This window comes from Coturnix japonica, chromosome 37 (genome assembly GCF_054131305.1).
Source record: "Coturnix japonica strain WE chromosome 37, WE-NBRP24, whole genome shotgun sequence".
In the NCBI taxonomy this organism is placed as follows: domain Eukaryota; kingdom Metazoa; phylum Chordata; class Aves; order Galliformes; family Phasianidae; genus Coturnix; species Coturnix japonica.
Window position 1 is genome coordinate 3,368,102 of NC_140699.1, and position 16,930 is coordinate 3,385,031.

The 16,930-nt window shown below is 46.5% G+C and overlaps 1 protein-coding gene across 1 annotated transcript in view; it reads left to right on the top strand.

Annotated features, from left to right (window-relative positions):
• Positions 1 to 16,150, top strand: part of LOC146754947 (obscurin-like protein 1) — a 21,881-nt gene extending 5,731 nt beyond the window's left edge. The window contains exons 2-3 of the mRNA XM_085526500.1: positions 11,575 to 11,841; positions 15,681 to 16,150. Coding sequence (XP_085382626.1) covers positions 11,575 to 11,841; positions 15,681 to 16,129 — 716 coding nt within the window. The 3' untranslated portion in view covers positions 16,130 to 16,150. The remainder of the gene's footprint in view (positions 1 to 11,574; positions 11,842 to 15,680) is intronic.
• The last annotated feature ends 780 nt before the right edge of the window (positions 16,151 to 16,930 follow it).

Genomic DNA, 16,930 nt, shown 5'->3' on the forward strand with positions numbered 1-16,930 from the left:
CTGCCAGTCAGACAGTTCACGACCCACTTCACTGTCCACTCATCTATCCCATACTTCCTCAGCTTTGTTATAAGGATGTCATGGGGGACAGTATCAAAAACCTTTCTGAAATCAAGGTAGACTACATCTGCCACTCTAGCCCCGTCCACCCAGCCAGTGACATCTTCATAAAAGGCCACCAGGTTGGTCAAGCACGACCTCCCCTTGGTGAACCCATGCTGAGTACTCCTGATAACCTCCTTATCACCCAGTTCTCTGGAGATGGCATCCAGCACAAGCTGTTCCATCACCTTCCCTGGGACAGAGGTGAGGCTGACTGGCCTATAATTACCAGGCTCTTCCTTCTTGCCCTTTTTGAAGACTGCAGTGACATTGGCCATCCTTCAGTCTTCAGGCACCTTCCCAGTTCTCCAAGACCTCTGAAAGATTACAGAGAGGGGCTCAGCAATGACCTCCACCAGTTCTCTCAGCACCCGTGGATGCACCCCATGCACCCATCCCATGTATTTATGGACATTAATGTTTCCTAGGCAATCACAGACCACCTCTTCCCTGACTAAAGAGAAATCTCCTATTGTCCAGACTCTCTCATTAACCTCCAGGGTCTGGGATTTCTGAGGGAGAGCCTTTTCACTAAAGACAGAAGCAAAGAAGGCATTCAGTGTTTCTGCCTTCTCAGCATCCTCTGTTATCAGAACGCCTTCCTCCCCCCCTTGTTTTTTGTTTATTAGCAAACTATTAATATACTACAAAATAATAGCACTAATTACCAAGTAACATCACCATGCCAGCATACCGACCACCTGCTTTAGAGATTTATCCTTCATTTTGTGTAACACTTCAAACACTGCAAAGAAACAAAGCAAGTGCAGAACCAGGACGCCACTTCCCTCAGGATTTTACAGCCTCATTCATGTCTGACAGATGGAGGCCCTGACAACAAGAGCTGTGTCTGTCCATAACAAGGACTCACCTCTGCAGGTGCAGGGGCAGCTCTCAGAGAAGCCTTCTTCATTTCTGCTTTCTTCTCTTTTTGTCTTTTGACTGGGAGCTGGTGTCAACCTGCCTGAGGGTAGGGAGGCCCCTTCAGAGGGATCTAGATAAGCCGGATCAACCTCACTGGGCTGAGGTGAATGGGATGTGGTACACCCAGGCCAAGTGCCAGGTCCTGCACTTTGGCCACAATAACCCCATGCAGCGCTATAGGCTTGGGGCTGAGTGGCTGCAGGGCTGTGCAGAGGAAATAGACCTGGGGGTGTTAGTCGATGCTCAGCTGAACATGAGCCAACAGTGTGCCCAGGTGGCCAAGAAGGCCAACGGCATCCTGGCCTGTCTAAGAAATAGTGTGGCCAGCAGGAGCAGAGAGGTAATCATCCCCTTGGACTCAACACTGGGGAGGCTGCGCCTCAAGTCTTATATTCAGTTTGGGGTTCCTCGCTACAAGAAAGTCATTGAGGCACTGGAACTTGTACATGGAAGTCTGTCCCTCGAGCAGCTCCCATTCATCATCAGCTCCCATTATGAACCCCACTATGCAAAACAGCAAAACTTCTACTGCAAATGGCTGCAGTCACCAAAGCTCAGCCCACGATCCAGGTATCAGCCTTCTCCCTTCTGTTTTCCATCTTAGCCCATAGTTTTGCTTCCAGAAATGGAACTCCTCTTTAACAGCCAAAACACAAACTAATACATCACTTTCACTGCTCCTTCCCGCACCCCCATAGGAATGGTTACCTGACATCCCCTACAGCACAGCACCTGCTCACAACTATCATTGAAACTCTATTCTTTCATACTTCTTGAGAGAGGACGGTAAAAACTCCCTTCTGCATGGCGGTAAGGACAGTCTGTCCCCATCACATCACTCTGTGTGCTGAAAGCTGCCATTGGATCTCTTGCAGCCTGCTGGCTGCTGCTCACAAACACTGGGAACTGCACCACACTGATTCTAAAGAGAGAAAGGAAGAAACGCTGGTGGGAATGAGCACCCAATGTTTGCAGAGATGCTCCAGATTGTGCCAGAGATGGAATATCAGAGTGCTGGGACATGATTGATCACTAAGGAAAACACTTGGAAGCACATTCAATCTGCAGAAGGTGTAATTACTGGGCACAGTCAGCTTTCCTATGGCTCAGCTGGAGGAGGCGGGTGGTCTCACACATCTGCTCAGGGGCTTCAGCTGAGACACTTGCACAATGCTGGGATCATTCTGATGGAAACTATGTCTTCAGATACCACGGTTAAATCCATCCAAAATGATCAAGCAGAGCCTTAGCTCTTGAGCAGCACTTCTTCCCCACCCTTCACTACTCCAAGCAGCTCCAACAAACTTCTCAGAAGAAATCCAGGCCAGCACAGACCTGGCAGACCAGAACCAAGTGCCGCTTGTGGGACGGCAGTGCCCACTCCTTGCTTCCACCCTGCTCCAGCAGGTTAAGGAGTCTGAGCCTCACTGGCCTTTGACAGCTCAAGACTTTCAGCACCTCATGCCTACATTTCTCACTAAGATACACCTCAGGCATTGAATTCTCTTCTCACTACCTCCTCCCAGTCCTCCCCTAGGAACAGAAACCATTCAGATTCTACAGCAAACTACAGCATCTGCACTGCAAGAGCACACTGAACCACCTGCAACAGTGAAACATGGTTTTGGAGAGTGGGTTTGAAAACACACCTTTAGACAGCTGTCTCCCTGTAGCCAAAAGGAAACCAAGCAGCAAAAGAAGAGTCCAGCCTGAAACATGCCCATGCTACTAGCCCAGGTTTTTCACAGTGAATGCAGAATCCATCCTGTTCTTGAGGTAACAAATGACCAGTGGGTCTCCCCTTGCTCCACCCCTTCTCCTTCAAAGCCAGAAAAAGAAAGAAAAAACAAGCAGAAGAAACCCAGACGTACCTTTCCACACACAGAGCAGAAAGTGGAACAGCAGTTGTCTCCTTCCTGAGACATGGTGGGGAGCATGCCAGAGGAAGCCCAAGTTCTTTGCTTCTCTCCACAGGGACTTCAAGCACTCTTGGCAAGAGCTGCTTTGGTTCTTTCTTCAACTGCTTCCATCACCAGAATCTCCTTTGGAAAAGGAACCCGAAAGAAAGAATCAGCAAATGAAAAAGAATGAGCAATAACCACTTTCCCAGCTTTCTTCTGACATGCAATGTAGACTCTCGACTCGGGCAAGGTCTTAAAATCAGCTGGTTACAAGAACTGTCCCCAAATATATCCAGCTTCTGTACAGCTGCCGTTATTTCTGACAGCGAGTGTAATCATAGAATCATAGAATGGCCCGGGTTGGAAAGGACCTCAAGGATCATGAAGATCAATCACCTCCCTGTCCCTGCTGGCCATCCCCTCTTCTGATGGAGCCCAGGGGACCATTTGCTCTCTGAGCTGCAAGAGCACGCTGATGGCTCACGTTCTGTTTTTCATCCACCAGGACCCCCAGGTCCTTCTCTGCGGGGCTTCTCTTAAGGACTGCTCCTCCCAGGCTGTAGAAATGCCTGGGATTCCTCCAGCCCAAGTGCAAAATTTGCACTTTGCTGTCTTGAACCTCATTAGATTCACCTAGGCCAACCTCTCGGTTCAGCTCCCTCTGAATGGCATCCCTTCCTTCCACTGCATCAGCCGCACCACTCAGCAAACAGCAGAGGGTGCACTCCATTGCATCATTGGTGTCACTGATAACCATGTAAAAAAGCACTGGTCCCAAGAACTGGTCCTGAACACCTCCAGGGATCCCACCACCTCCCCGGGCAGCCTGTGCCAGTTAATTCTGTGGGCAGAACTGCCAGTATGAAATATTATGCTATCGTGACAAAGAAAGAGAAGAAAAGCAAAATTAAGACTAGCTGACAAGCCTTGGCAGGGTGTTTTGCTCTCCTTAAATTTATACCCATTATTCAATTCTCTTTGGAGCTGTCTCCATGCCTCTCTGGAGTTTGTACTTTGAGAAGAAGCAATTAAGTAAGCTCTCCAATGCCAAAGTGCATACACTACTCTAGGGCTTTCTCGTCTCTCCATGGATCAACAAGGGTGACAAGCCAGCAGAATATGATGAAGAGCCTCATGCATACTCAGTGTAAAAAAAAAAAGGCAATTATTGCTGGGAAGAAGGTGCATTTGCATTTGTGTCATCTGCAGAGGGTACTGCAGAAATGGAAAGTCTTCCACTGGAGCAAACAAAGGGTTCTCATTTATTGCAATCAAGGCCCAGCGTGTGGATCTCAGAGATCAGACCTACACCCTGCAGCAAAGCAGAGATCTTTTCTACATCTTTGCTCTTATTGGTAAATCTCACTGCAGCACCTGTCAGGAGCAAAGGCCTCGTTATTTCAATTTAGATCAGGCTAACGTGGTCAATGTTTCCTGCAACATCTCTGAAAAAGTATCACCTTCTGTTCCTGCACTCATCATTGTGTCAGTGCTGAGCAATTCAAGATATTTCATTTGGTCTTCTTGCCGGATTTACTAAGTAAAAAACAACCAAACATCTCCTGCTACTGATTAAGAATGCTCTAAACATGCTTCTGCAGAGGTTTCCACCCAGTGACAAACAGCTCCTCCCATAATGAATGTTTATTTGTTCTATTTGGTCATGCAAAGATGATTGATAGAGATACTATTGGAATGATTGCTCCCCTACTTCTAAACTATTCCAGTGCAATCAGAAAGGCTGTCTGAACCTGGAGCTGAAAGTTCTGCTCTATGGTGATGCAGTGGTAAACCTGCTGACTGAATGCACTGGCCAATAGCTGTGAACTGCAGACATTCATCAGCTGGCATGAAGCAATCTGGTTCAGATACCAAGCAGCTGGGTAGACTGGCTTACCCTACACTCAGTGCTATCATGTTTAGGGCAAAACCAGGACTCACGTCAGTCCATGGGATGCAATTTCATGTATTTGGTACAGTCAGTGAATGCCTGCAGCCCCAGTTCTAATCATCAGATCACAGCAACTATGCCTTGACTGGAAGAGGAAAGGAGAAGGATCAAAGCAAATACCTCTCACTCTCATCTTGGTGCTGACATCAACATTTTAGGCAACAAATTTCACTTCTGCTCCATCATCGTTCTTGGTGACGTTCTTTATCATTAGGCTGTGAGTAGTTTGGGTTCTCTTGATGATGCAGGTCTCGCTTTCCTGTAAGACTTTACCACTGAGGTACCAAGTGCTGCAACACATTGTTGTAAGATCAGTAGTAAACATGGCATCCCCTCCAGGTACAGCTTCACCAGTTGTTAGGGGGGATTTCACAGCCAGGACTGGTTCTGAGGAAGAACAACATGGATGTCTTCATGCTCTTTAGATGCAAGTCTGGTATCTCATTTATGGATGGAAGATTTAATCATAGGCACATTTCTACTTCTCCTTTTGCATGAGTGCTGGAAGAAGCACTTCTATGCTTCAGATCTGTTACAGAAAGTTCTGCTTCTTGCACATGTGAGATATCAAAAGATAAGGATATTCATGTCTCTGTCACAGAAACAGAACTTTTATCACTTTAGTGGTAGGTGGACGTAGATAGGAGATAGGAGAACTAGGAATAAAGGAAAGCCTTTGGTGTGTTAATGCACTACTATCCTTAAAGTCAAAGGAAACATCTTTAGGGAACCAACACAGCTGCTCAGCACACACTGACCCATTTCCATTGGGGTTTTTGTGCTTACCAAGGTGCACGCTCCCTGGGAATTCCAGAGACGGGCTCTGTCCATGCGCATTGACTGCAGACACTCGGATCTGATCATCAGCCTCTTCAGACAGATTGCTCACCGTGAACTCTGGGACGGGGACATGAGACTTGTGGCACCTCACCCAGGTGAAGCCAGTTAGTTTATTGGGTTCCACAATGTAGCCATCGATTGGAATGGGGCGTTGCATCTTCGGAGGGGACCATGCCAGCATCACTGAGGTTTCTGTTTTATTTTTCACCACGGGGTCAGCTGGGGGCTAGGTGGGAGGTTTTCTGGGAGCTGAACAGAAAGAAATACAGAAATATTAGCATAAGGTCATTTAAGCTGGAAAAGACCTTCAAGATCAGCAGACTCAACTTTCAGCATGACCTACTGAGTCCCACCATTAACTACTGTGGTACCTGAGGACATACATGACAAGCTTATTCCTGCAGGTATTTGCATAGGGAATATATTCACCCTCTGGTTGCTTCGGAACATTTTAGAGGTTAAAATCCCATCAGACCTTTTCACTGTTTGCAGCCACTGATACAAGCAGGAGGCTGGGAATTACCTGATGGGCTCTAGTTACAGACTACTGACACAGTAAAGGATTGATTTCATTTCATTTTGGCCATCAGAAAGTTTGGTGTCTGGTTTAAGTCACCCAATTATAATTTAAGACTCCAATTACAATCATATAGAGAACAGCGCATTTAGGAGAACTCATCTCATCTTAATAAACCTGAATGAAATCACAGAATCATAGGATCACAGGAGGGCTTGGGTTGGAAGAAACCATCAAGGTCATTAAGTTCTAAACACCCTGCCATGGGCTGGCTGCACACTAACAAGCTCAGGCTGCCCATCACCCATCCAACCTCGCCTTCAACACCAAGGACAGGCATCCACAGCTTCTCTGGGCAGCCTGAAATGGAAGCAATGAGCCACATGTTGAAGATACTCAAACATTCATGACTGTAGGGAGCCAAATACTCCATACATATTGCCTGCCTGGTCAATGGTATTAAAATGCCAACAACAGACTCATCCAGCTCATTGAAAATGGTGTGAACATGGCGTACAGGATTCTTCCAGCAGCTAGTTAGATCTGAAAAGAGTAAAAATAGGAATTCTCAATGCGATACAGTTTTCCCTCATAACATAAATAGACGCATAACTGTTTTGGGGTGCACTGTTACCAGCCTGTCAGTTGCTGTTGGTCAGTGCTAGATGCCAAAGGTCCCACTAACACAGCATGAAGCCGAAAGCTAGACGCTGGAATCAGATCTCCTGACCTTACCATCAGAAATTGAGATGTCATATTTTGCTCAGAGGTGCCTGCTTGTAGGAGGGACAGCTTCCGAGCTTTTTCTGCTCCAGGATCCAGCTCAAGATTCAGAATTTAAACAGCAGTCAGAAATTAAACTGAGCTTTGTCACCTCCATCAAATAGAAGGAGTGGTTGGGTTCTACAGCTTTCCAAATCACTTAGAAACTGGCACAACAATCAGATGCCTACCTTTTCTTTTTTAACTTGTTAATACATAGAGCTTAATAGCATCAGAATGCCCCAAGCACTTCAGATAACACGACAGCTGTAAACCCTTCTTTAAGGATTCCTTTGTTTAACCACTGAGTAACTGTAATTCAGTGGTGCTGCTGGGAGAAGGGAAGTCCTAATCTTCCCAGATGGTGAATAGAGTTGATGTTCACATGCAGACTGGTGCTGCAGCACAGCCAGAAACCACTCATTTGGGAAACACAGCACCAAGAAAATAATGGGAATAGCTTCATAAAATCAGGCAGCTTCACCCAAATTTCCCTCTGATCATCACAGTGGCCCTCCTTTGGACCCACCCCAACAGCTCCACATCCTTCCCAGGCCTGGACACAGTGCTGCAAATAGGGCCTCACAAGAGCTGAGCAGGAGGGGACAATCACCTCCCTCTCCTGCTGGCCACCCCTTTTTCAGTGCAGCCCAGAATACACATGTATCTATCTTTTTCATACAGATATTCCCATAGATGTACATATATATACCACACCTACACCCCCACAATCTGCTACAACTCCATTCTCCTGCTCCTGGGATAACGCAGAAGGGCTGAGACCTTCCAGCTGCTTCCACCCAGGGTCACACAGCAAAGCCGACCCTGCAGGAGTCTGCATCATTCTTTGCATGGCATTGCTAAGAGGAAGATCCCCCCCTACCCTTGGCTCTACACTCCAGCTGCTGTCTGCCATCTGTAAAGCCACCACAGCTCTCCTACTGGAGTTCCCATCTGCACAGTGACAGCTTGGTTTCTTCTTACTGTCAAAGCAGCCACAGCCTCAGTGCTTCTAAAATCTCCCCTTTTCAGCTGATTTCCTCTTTCTAGTGGCTGGGCAATTCCTCCCTCTCACAGTCATCCCTCTGCCCCACTCTGTGCCCACAGACCCACAGAGGGCACACAGAGCCAGCCCTGTCCCAGCTGCTGCTGCTTCACATCTGACAGTCTCAGGAGCTGAGATCCAGGCCGAGACAGCAATGCCCAGACATGGTTTGTAGGACGTTTGTGATAGGAAATAGAGACTCCCTAGAGACCCCCACAGCCCCTGCACAGCTCTATAGAACAGTCTTACAGAACTACCTCTAGTAGAAGCAATCTCCACACAGAGATCCTTTCCCAGTGGCACTCAGCCCTTCAGTGGGGTCTAAGAGAGCTGCAGCCAGACTCAAACACAACTGCTCACACAGCTCAGCTGCCTTCACCTGTGCTCCTGACGCTGACACATTGCAGCCCCACATCCCCCTCTGCCCCCCCACAGCCCCACACCCCCCTGTCCTCCCCGCACTCCCCATCAGCCCATCCCACCTCAGTGCTGCCTCTGTCTCTTCTCTCCTCTCCCCGTCCCAGCGCCGGCCTCCCCCGGCCTCCCATTGGGCAGCGGCAGCTCCGCCGGCTCCGATTGGCTGAGCCGCAGTGCGCGGGAGTGGCCGTTGTGGGGAGGCAGAGGGGGATGTGGGGCTGCAATGTGTCAGCGTCAGGAGCACAGGTGAAGGCAGCTGAGCTGTGTGAGCAGTTGTGTTTGAGTCTGGCTGCAGCTCTCTTAGACCCCACTGAAGGGCTGAGTGCCACTGGGAAAGGATCTCTGTGTGGAGATTGCTTCTACTAGAGGTAGTTCTATCAGACTGTTCTATAGAGCTGTGCAGGGGCTGTAAAAGGAGCTGAGGGGGACTGTAGGGGGGATATGGGGCTGTGGTGGGCCATAGGAGGACTAGGGGCTCTAGGGGGCTGTGAGGGTGTGTAGGGGTTGTGGGGAGCTATTGGAGGATATGGGCAGGTATGGGGCTTTAAGGGGTGGTGTATGGAGAGATAGAGGGTTGTGGGGGCCTTAGGGTGATATGGGGCTACTGGGGGCTGTCGGGGGCAAATATGGGGAGGAATATGGAGTTGTAGCAGATTGTGGGGGTGTAGGTGTGGTATATATATGTACATCTATGGGAATATACATATGAAAAAGATAGATCCATGTGTGTTCTGGGCTGCACTGAAAAAGGGGTGGCCAGCAGGAGAGGGAGGTGATTGTCCCCTCCTGCTCAGCTCTTGTGAGGCCCTATTTGCAGCACTGTGTCCAGGCCTGGGAAGGATGTGGAGCTGTTGGGGTGGGTCCAAAGGAGGGCCACTGTGATGATCAGACGGAAATTTGGGTGAAGCTGCCTGATTTTATGAAGCTCTTCCTGTTATTTTCTTGGTGCTGTGTTTCCCAAATGAGTGGTTTCTGGCTGTGCTGCAGCACCAGTCTGCATGTGAAAATCAACTCTATTCACCATCTGGGAAGATCACGACTTCCCTTCTCCCACCAGCACCACTGAATTACAGTTACTCAGTGGTTAAACAAAGGAATCCTTAAAGAAGGGTTTATAGCTGTCATGTTATCTGAAGTGCTTGGGGCATTCTGATGCTATTAAGCTCTATGTATTAACAAGTTCAAAAAGAAAAGGTAGGCATCTGATTGTTGTGCCAGTTTCTAAGTGATTTGGAAAGCTGTAGAACCCAACCACTCCTTCTATTTGATGGAGGTGACAAAGCTTAGTTTAATTTCTGACTGCTGTTTAAATTCTGGAGCTCAAGCTGGTTCCTGGAGCAGAAAAAGCTCGGTAGCTGTCCCTCCTAAAAGCAGGCACCTCTGAGCAAAATATGACATCTCAATTTCTGATGGTAAGGTCAGGAGATCTGATTCCAGCGTCTAGCTTTTGGCTTCATGCTATGTTAGTGGGACCTTTGGCATCCAGCACTGACTAACAGCAACTGACAGGCAGGTAACAGTGCACATCAAAGCAGTTATGTGTCAGGATGGGTCAGGAAAATTGTATGGCATTGAGATTTCCTGTCTTTGCTCTTTGCAGATCTAACTAGCTGCTGGAAGAATCCTGTACGCCATGTTCACACCATTTTCAATGAGCTGGATGAGTCTGTTGTTGGCATTTTAATGCAATTGACCAGGCAGGCAATATGTATGGAGTATTTGGCTCTCTCTACAGTAATGAATATTTCAGTGTCTTCAACGTGTGGCTCATTGCTTCCATTTCAGGCTGCCCAGAGAAGCTGTGGATGCCTGTCCTTGGTGTTGAAGGCAAGGTTGGATGGGTGATGGGCAGCCTGAGCTGGTTAGTGGGCAGCCAGCCCATGGCAGGGTGTTTAGAACTGGATGATCTTGAAGGTTTCTTCCAACCCAAGCCCTCCCGTGATCCTATGATTCTGTGATTTCATTCAGGTTTATTAAGATGAGATGAGTTCTCCTAAATGCGCTGTTCTCCATATGATTATAATTGGAGTCTTAAATTATAATTGGGTGACTTAAACCAGACACCATACCTTCTGATGGCCAAAATGAAATGAAATCAATCCTTTACTGTGTCAGTAGTCTGTAACTAGAGCCCATCAGGTAATTCCCAGCCTCCTGCCTGTATCAGTGGCTGCACACAGTGAAAACGTCTGATGGGAATTTAACCTCTAAAATGTTCAGAAGCAACCAGAGGGTGAATATATTCACTATGCAAATACCTGCAGGAATAATCTTGTCATGTATGTCCTCAGGTAGCACAGTAGTTAATGGTGGGACTCAGTAGGTCATGCTGAAAGTTGAGTCTGCTGATCTTGAAGGTCTTTTCCAGCCTACATGACCTTATGCTAATATTTCTGTATTTCTTTCTGTTCAGCTCCCAGAAAACCTCCCACCCAGCCCCCATCTGACCCCGTGGTGAAAAATAAAACAGAAACCTCAGTGACGCTGGCATGGTCCCCTCCGAAGATGCAACGCCCCATTCCAATCGATGGCTACATTGTGGAATGCAAGAAACTAACTGGCTTCACGTGGGTGAGGTGCCACGAGTCTCATGTCCCCGTCCCAGAGTTCACGGTGAGCAATCTGTCTGAAGAGGCTGATGATCAGTTCCGAGTGTCTGCAGTCAATGCGCATGGACAGAGCCCGTCTCTGGAATTCCCAGGGAGCGTGCACCTTGGTAAGCACAAAAACCCCAATGGAAATGGGTCAGTGTGTGCTGAGCAGCTGTGTTGGTTCCCTAAAGTTGTTTTCTTTGACTTGAAGGATAGTAGTGCATTAACACACCAAAGGCTTTCCTTTATTCCTAGTTCTCCTATCTCCTATCAACCTCCAGCTACCACTAAAGTGATACAAGTTCTGTTTCTGTGACAGAGACATGAATATCCTTATCTTTTGATATCTCACATGTGCAAGAGGCAGAACTTTCTGTAACAGATTTGAAGCATAGAAGTGCTTCTTCCAGCACTCATGCAAAGGGTGAAGTAGAAATGTACCTGTGATTTAATCTTCCATCTCTAAATGAGATACCAGACTTGCATCTAAAGAGCATTAAGACATCCATGTTGTTCTTCCTCAGAACCAGTCCTGGCTGTGAAATCCCCACTAACAACTGGTGAAGCTGTACCTGGAAGGAATGCCATGTTTACTATTGACATTACAACAACGTGTTGCGGCACTTGGTACATCAATGGTAAAGTCTTACAGGAAAGCGAGACCTGCATCATCAAGAGAACCCAAACTACTCACAGCCTAATGATAAAGAACGTCACCAAGAACGATGATGGAGCAGAAGTGAAATTTGTTGCCAAAAATGTTGATGTCAGCACCAAGATGAGACTGAGAGGTATTTGCTTTGATCCTTCTCCTTTCCTCTTCCAGTCAAGGCATAGTTGCTGTGATCTGATGATTAGAACTGGGGCTGCAGGCATTCACTGACTGTACCAAATACCTGAAATTGCATCCCATGGACTGACGTGAGTCCTGGTTTTGCCCTAAACATGATAGCACTGAGTGTAGGGTAAGCCAGTCTACCCAGCTGCTTGGTATCTGAACCAGATTGCTTCATGCCAGCTGATGAATGTCTGCAGTTCACAGCTATTGGCCAGTGCATTCAGTCAGCAGGTTTACCACTGCATCACCATAGAGCAGTACTTTCAGCTCCAGGTTCAGACAGCCTTTTTGATTGCACTGGAATAGTTTAGAAGTAGGGGAGCAATCATTCCAATAATATCTCTATCAATCAGCTTTGCATGACCAAATATAACAAATAAACATTCGTGATGGGAGGAGCTGTTTGTCACTGGGTGGAAACCTCTGCAGAAGCATGTTTAGAGCATTCTTAATCAGTAGAAGGAGATGTTTGGTTGATTTTTACTTAGTAAATCTGGCAAGAAGACCAAATGAAATATCTTGAATTGCTCAGCACTGACATGTAGAAGAGACCTGTGACGAGTCACAGGGATGTTTACTTAGCTGTCATTCCATGGTGGGCTTTTTCTTACACAGATGTAGGGAGAAACTGAACTTTCCCACGCAGGTCTCTGTTTTGCTGCAGGGTTTAGGTCTGATCTCTGAGATCCACACGCTGGGCCTTGATTGCAATAAATGAGAGCCCTTTGTTTGCTCCAGTGGAAGACTTTCCATTTCTGCAGTACCCTCTGCAGAAGACACAAATGCAAATGCACCTTCTTCCCAGCAACAATTGCCTTGTTCTTTTTTACACTGAGTATGCATGAGGCTCTTCATCATATTCTTCTGGCTTGTCACCCTTGTTGATCCATGGAGAAACAACAAAGCCCTAGAGTAGTGTATGCAATTTGGCATTGGAGAGCTTACTTAATTGCTTCTTCTCAATGAACAAACTCCAGAGAGGCATGGAGACAGCTCCAAACAGAATTGAATAACGGGACTAAACTTATGGAGAGCAGAACTTCCTGCCAAGGCTTGTCAGCTAGTCTTAATTTTGCTTTTCTTCTCCCTCTTTGTCACGTTAGCATAATATTTCATACTGGCAGGTCTGCCCTCAGAATTAACTGGCACAGGCTACCCAGGGAGGTGGTGGGATCCCTGGAGGTGTTCAGGAACTGTGGAGATGTGGCCCTGATGGATGTTATCAGGGGGCATGGTGGGGTGGGTTGGGGTTGGAATCAAAGGAGGACCCCCATGTATTTCAGCAGGAAGCACTACTGGTAATAAGACTTTTGGAGCAAATCCTGGTAGGGCCACGCTCAGCTGGTTCAGTCCGGAGGCTGTTCCTCCTTCCTGCAGTATCTGCAGTGAAAACCAGCAGCTGCTTTTGTGTGGCTGGGCTCACATCCAGCAGTGGTGAGGTGACTACAATTATTCCACTGTGTGTTAATAGAGGCCAGTTTCATCATCTAACTTTTGCACTCCAATTAACTTCCATAAAGGAATTCTGTTTTTCTTTTCAGTCCTAAGTGTTGTCTCCATCTTTTAGGCTCGATTTGTTTTCCAGGGGGTTACAATGCAGTAATAGAACACCCTCCATTTATTTCCTTCTAGTTTGCTTGTTCCAATTCTTTCCTCAGTTTTCCGAGTTTAGACATTTTCTTTAAGCCCTGGGCTTCTTCCTTTGGCTCTGTCCCCTGTACAGTGTATGTCTTTCAACTTGTGGAGATAAGGTAATCTGGTACGTGGTTTATAAAAGCTGCCAATTTGCCAGCTTCTGAATTAGAATCTAGCAATTAGAACTAGGATTAAACGTGTATGTTTGGCCTTATGATAAATGAATGCCTCATGGTCAGCAATGTCCCTGCAGTTCTTTACCATCGTACATATTTTGTGTGCCCATATTTTGTTTCAGCACTGGCAAACTTCATAAACAAAGAGACAACTGGAGTCACGACTTGAGCCCTGACATCTGGGCTTCATTCTTCTAGTTCATGAATTGCCTCAGCACTTACATCATCTTTAAACCTATGACTGAAACGGTCCTAAGTTCTTAGCATGGGAATCCAGTCTCCTCTTTTGACAAATTAAACTCCACATTTGGAGAGCTGAGTGTCTCCTGCTGTACCCGAAGGACGTTGTGATCTCTGAGGTGTCTCCCTGAGGTGCTGTAAGCACAGCCATTAGCTCATAGTGCAAGTAAAGCACTGTCAGGTCAAGCCTGGAGGAGTAATGCTTGTCACTGACATGTTCCTGTTCAGGGTGGAGCTGGAGGATAAAATAACACAAGAAATTGTCATTGAAAGTCAATATCTGTGAAATTCAACTGGCTGCATTCACAGAACCTGGCGTTAAGATCTGGTTTCTGGTTTCTATCTTGAACCTCTTTTCCATAACCCAGTCCTCATTTATGAACTGAAGCTCTACTGAAAGCCTTTTGCTGTGTATGCTCATGCTGCAGTGCAGCGCTTGTGACCTTTAACAGCACATTCACATTCCTCTGATCACAGGCTCCTTAAGGTTGATTAATACCCTCTAGTCCAACTGCTCACCCATCACCACCATTATGCTCACCATCAGCAGGCTAAAAACTCAGCAGAGATGATAGATCAAGCACAACACTGGATTTGGGATGGCTAGAGATTCCTAAGATATTGAAGGATTGCTTGCAGGTGGTGTTGGCTCAGGTATTCACCCTGCATCCCACCTCCCGTTCTGTTTGGTTGAGAATCATGCATTCTGCAATTTCACTTTGTAATTCAAAGCCCCTTTCTTTATCTGTTGAAAAACTGATCTAAAACTAGCCAAGAAGACTCCGTTGGAACTGGTGGATGCAGAACAAAGGCATCCCCAAAGGACAAGTTGCACTGTTTGATGAACATTATTGGATGAGAGTTAAGCTAAGATTTAAAAAGTTCTGGGGCTGTCTCTGAGCATCAAATCCAGAGGAAGCCTGCATGATTCCCTGAGAATGGATACCTCCTACTTTGGTGTAGGGTGAAGGGAACACTAGCAGTAACTCCTATCACAAAATGTCACGTGGCTCAGACAAAAATGCCATCAAGAGGGGGTTTAATTAGGAGCAACAAATGGTCACAAGATGGTCTTAGGGCAGGGAAGTAATCTACCTATGTGATACTGATTGATGCTATTAGTTCTTAACAGCTTGACTCTAGAGGGGCTGTTCTTCTTTGGTCACCTAGTTTTACAAGAATAGATGGCTCCTGTCTATTACAATTTTTAATGCATTATTTGTTCACTGATGCCATAAATGTGCCTGGCATAGCAATTGGCCTTGGTATATCCAGTGACTGAAAGCAACAGTTGTTGCTGTAAGAAATGCAATACTAAGCTTGGTCTGCCTGTAGCTGACAGCCATCAGCTTGCTCCTCAGGCAGGTTCTGTCTGGATGGAATGAAGGGCATGAAATACTGATGTGCTCATCAAACGCTGCTTGTTAGCTTAGAGACAAGGTGTTGAATAGGTTTGTTCATGCATTGAAAACACGTTACTTAGCTGCCTTCATTTTAGCTTCAGAAGAACACGTGCAGAATACAGAATTGATTAAAAGAAATAAGAACTGTCTGCATAGAACTTACTCTTTCCTTACACAGGAGAATCAAGCACACGTTTGTATGTGAGTATCTCCAGAGGTGAAACTCGATCACCCAAATGTAATGAGCAGAGACATTACAATCAGTTCTAACTGTATCTTCATGCTGTGCTGAATAAGCCTGAGTCAGGATGTAAACCACTTTCTCTTTTTTTCTTCAGATGAAGCCATTAATGTTGTCAACAAGCCCAAAATGACTCCAGAAATATCAGTCAGTCCTTCTGAAGACCTGGAGCTGGTGTGTGAGGTGTCAGCTGCAAGCGGAGCTGTCGTATGGAAGAAAGATCAAACAGAGGTGAAGCAGGACCAGAAGACAACCATCATCTCCCAGGGGACGCACCGCAAGCTCATGGTCAAAAATGTGACCCTGAAAGACCAAGGGAGCTACAGCTGTGAAACAAAAGATGACAAAGCAACATTCCAAGTGAAAGTCAGAGGTGAGAAAATGCTTGGAATCCCAGAGATAAAGGAACGCTTCATTTGGTGTGTCTTGCATTTGGAGGATCAACTGACAGCCTCTCTGGTGCAAAACATTTTGGCTCTAGGACTTTCTTTGTCATCTAGTCTCATAGCAACACTTTTCTACATGTGCTTTTCCATCCAGGAATGAATTACTGCAACAAACCATAGGCAAGGAGGGTAACTTGTGCAGCTCTTGTAGTCAGCTGGTGTCTGCAGGGTTACAGTGCAAGAGCACACCAGGCATGCAAGGAGTGAGAAAAGGGGAGGTGTTTGAAGAGATCTGGTTACAAAATTTGAGTGACACAATTAGGTGGAAAATGCCACTAATCAGACTCATAAATGGCCTGGGTTGCAAAGGCCCACAGTGCTCATCCAGTTCCAACCCCCTTCTTTCTATGTGCAGGGTTGCCAACCAGCAGCCCAGGCTACCCAGAACCACATCCAGCCTGGCCTTGAATGTCTGCAGGGATGGAGCATCCACAGTCTCCTTGGGCAACCTGTTCTAGAGGGCCGTTCCCTTCTGATTTACTGGAAATGTAGAGAGACATCAGAAGAAAAAAAGATAAGGGAGGAGGTTCAGCAGTGCATGCAGGTGTTCTAAATCTCATGTCCAAATCTGCTATCAGACTGCAAAATGTTTAGCTTTGTGATATGATGTGATATGATATGATATGACATGAAATGATATATCTATCATTTCCGAAGGCAAAATAGAGGGGAAAGTATTTTCCTGTCTTAGTGAGGCATCACGATGCTCCCTGTGAAGTGCAAGTATAATGAAAACGGGCAACTGGAGTAAGCTCTGCAGCAGACTACAGCAAAACTGTGTGACTCTTGTGATGTCCCTGCAGAGAAAGAAGACGTGTTTACAGAGAAGGACAAGATACAAAAGGAGATGAAGGCTGCACCAACAGAAAATGCCACGCTGAGCTGCGAGGTGGCCCAGGAG